We start from the raw sequence: 1761 nt of genomic DNA, 5'->3' as shown, positions 1-1761 counted from the left end.
GGCCAGTCAGACCAGTTCTGAGATGAGCTGGGTGGACCTGAACCTCCCAGATGCTCCCGAGGGTGAGCGGGGTGGGCTGCACAGGGTGGGATCCCCTCCGTGGTGGGCTCAGAGCCCCTTTGTGTCCTCCCAGCTGAGCTCACCGGTCCCTCCTGCCTCCCCACAGCTCCCCCGTGCTACCTGGACATCGTTCCCGAGGATCACCGGCTGGAAAGCCCCACCACGCCCCTGCTGGACGATCCCGATGGCTTTGACAGCCCCATCTTCATGTACGCGCCCGAGTTCAAGTTCATGCCTCCCCCCACCTACACGGAGGTGAGCACGGCAGCGGCGCCAGGGGAGGGACCAGGTGGAGCCGGGCTCACCTGCCCGCGTTCCTCACCCTCCTCCTGCTCCCAGGTGGATCCCTGCGTGTCCAACAACAACAACAACAACAACATCCAGTGAGCTCCACGCTCGCGGGGATCTGGACTCGTAACCTGGAGAGAGGGGGAAAAAGAAATGCCACATTCCTGAGGAGCTGCTGCGTTCCCGAGGAATTCCTGCATCCCCAGGAACTGCTGCACCGCCGAGGAATCGCTGCAGCCTCAGGAATCGCTGCATCGCCGAGGAATTCCTGCATTCCCCACCTCAAACCTCGAGGGGGAAAAAAAAACAACCAAAAAATCCCTCAAGGACTGTGGGGAAAAACAAAGCAGATCCAGCTGGGAAACCTCGGCTGGCGTGGTGCTTGCCCTGTCGCGACACGGGACAGGCAGGGAGTTGTGGGTTTTAATTAATTCCATCTTAATTTCGTGACTCTGGGCGCTCCCGCCGAGGGAGAGAAGGGGGCGCTGTGACAGTGTGACATCGGCCATCCGTCCTGTCGCGACACCAAGTTGGTGTCGCGACCTTTTGTACTCTGGTTTTTTGTACATAGCTATGTTCCGGGGAGGGGTGGGGGGGGAAGCACAAAAATGCAAATTTTGTACTTTTATGTGGCCCCCGGGGGGCGAAATTTGTAATAAAAGTTGTAATAAATAAATGAAATTATTCTTTTGTCTGGTGTCTGTCTCGGGGCTGGGAGGGTGGCGGGAACCCCCTTGGAATCAGGATGGAAATTAATTATTTTCCCAATTTTTGGGTTTTTTTCTGGGTGGGGCTTCTGGGTTTTTTTTCTGGGAGCAGCACTGGAGGGGTTTCTTGTTTTTTCCAGGGAAAAAAAAAAGCAGAAAATTTGAGCAGAAAAACAATAAAAAGAGGGGAAACTGAGGCACGGAGAGATGAAAACCGAGCGGGGAAACTGAGGCAGGAACTGCTTTTGCTGCCTTTTTTCTGGGAGGTTTTCCTGGTTTTTTCAGGGCAAAAAAAAAAGCAAAAAAGCTGAGCAGAAAAACAGTGCAAGGAGGGGAAACTGAGGCACGGAGAGATGAAAACAGACTGAGAGGTGCAGAGTGGGGAAACTGAGGCAGGAACTGCTTTTCCCTTTTTTCTGGGGTGTTCCTGGTTTTTCCAGGGGAGAAAAAAAGCAAGAAAGCGGAGCAGAAAAACAATACAAAGAGGGGAAACTGAGGCACGGAGAGACGAAAACAGAGCGGGGAAACTGAGGCAGGCAGCGGAGCGTTCCTGTTTTTCCTGCCTTTTTTTGGCCCTGCTCTGGGAGCACCCCCAGGCTCCGTTTTGGGGTGTGGGCGAAAGGTTCTGGCGTCCGAAAAACAAGGCCACGACCTCGGCTTTGCTTCTCGCCCTCTCTCCCACTTGGAGCCCCCCCAAAAAATCCCT

At 54.5% G+C, this 1761-nt stretch overlaps 1 protein-coding gene across 1 annotated transcript in view; it reads left to right on the top strand.

The window, feature by feature from the left end:
- The window catches only part of TXNIP (thioredoxin interacting protein), a 3224-nt gene extending 2221 nt beyond the window's left edge, over positions 1-1003 (top strand). The window contains 3 exon segments of the mRNA XM_031064698.1: positions 1-62; positions 167-315; positions 400-1003. The exon segment at positions 1-62 is cut by the window's left edge and continues 9 nt beyond it. Coding sequence (XP_030920558.1) covers positions 1-62; positions 167-315; positions 400-447 — 259 coding nt within the window. The 3' untranslated portion in view covers positions 448-1003.
- Positions 1004-1761: the final 758 nt, after the last annotated feature.

This window comes from Geospiza fortis, unplaced genomic scaffold (assembly GCF_000277835.1).
Source record: "Geospiza fortis unplaced genomic scaffold, GeoFor_1.0 scaffold439, whole genome shotgun sequence".
NCBI lineage: Eukaryota > Metazoa > Chordata > Aves > Passeriformes > Thraupidae > Geospiza > Geospiza fortis.
The sequence above is the reverse complement of the archived record's forward strand: the minus strand, read 5'-3'. Positions and strand labels throughout refer to the sequence as shown.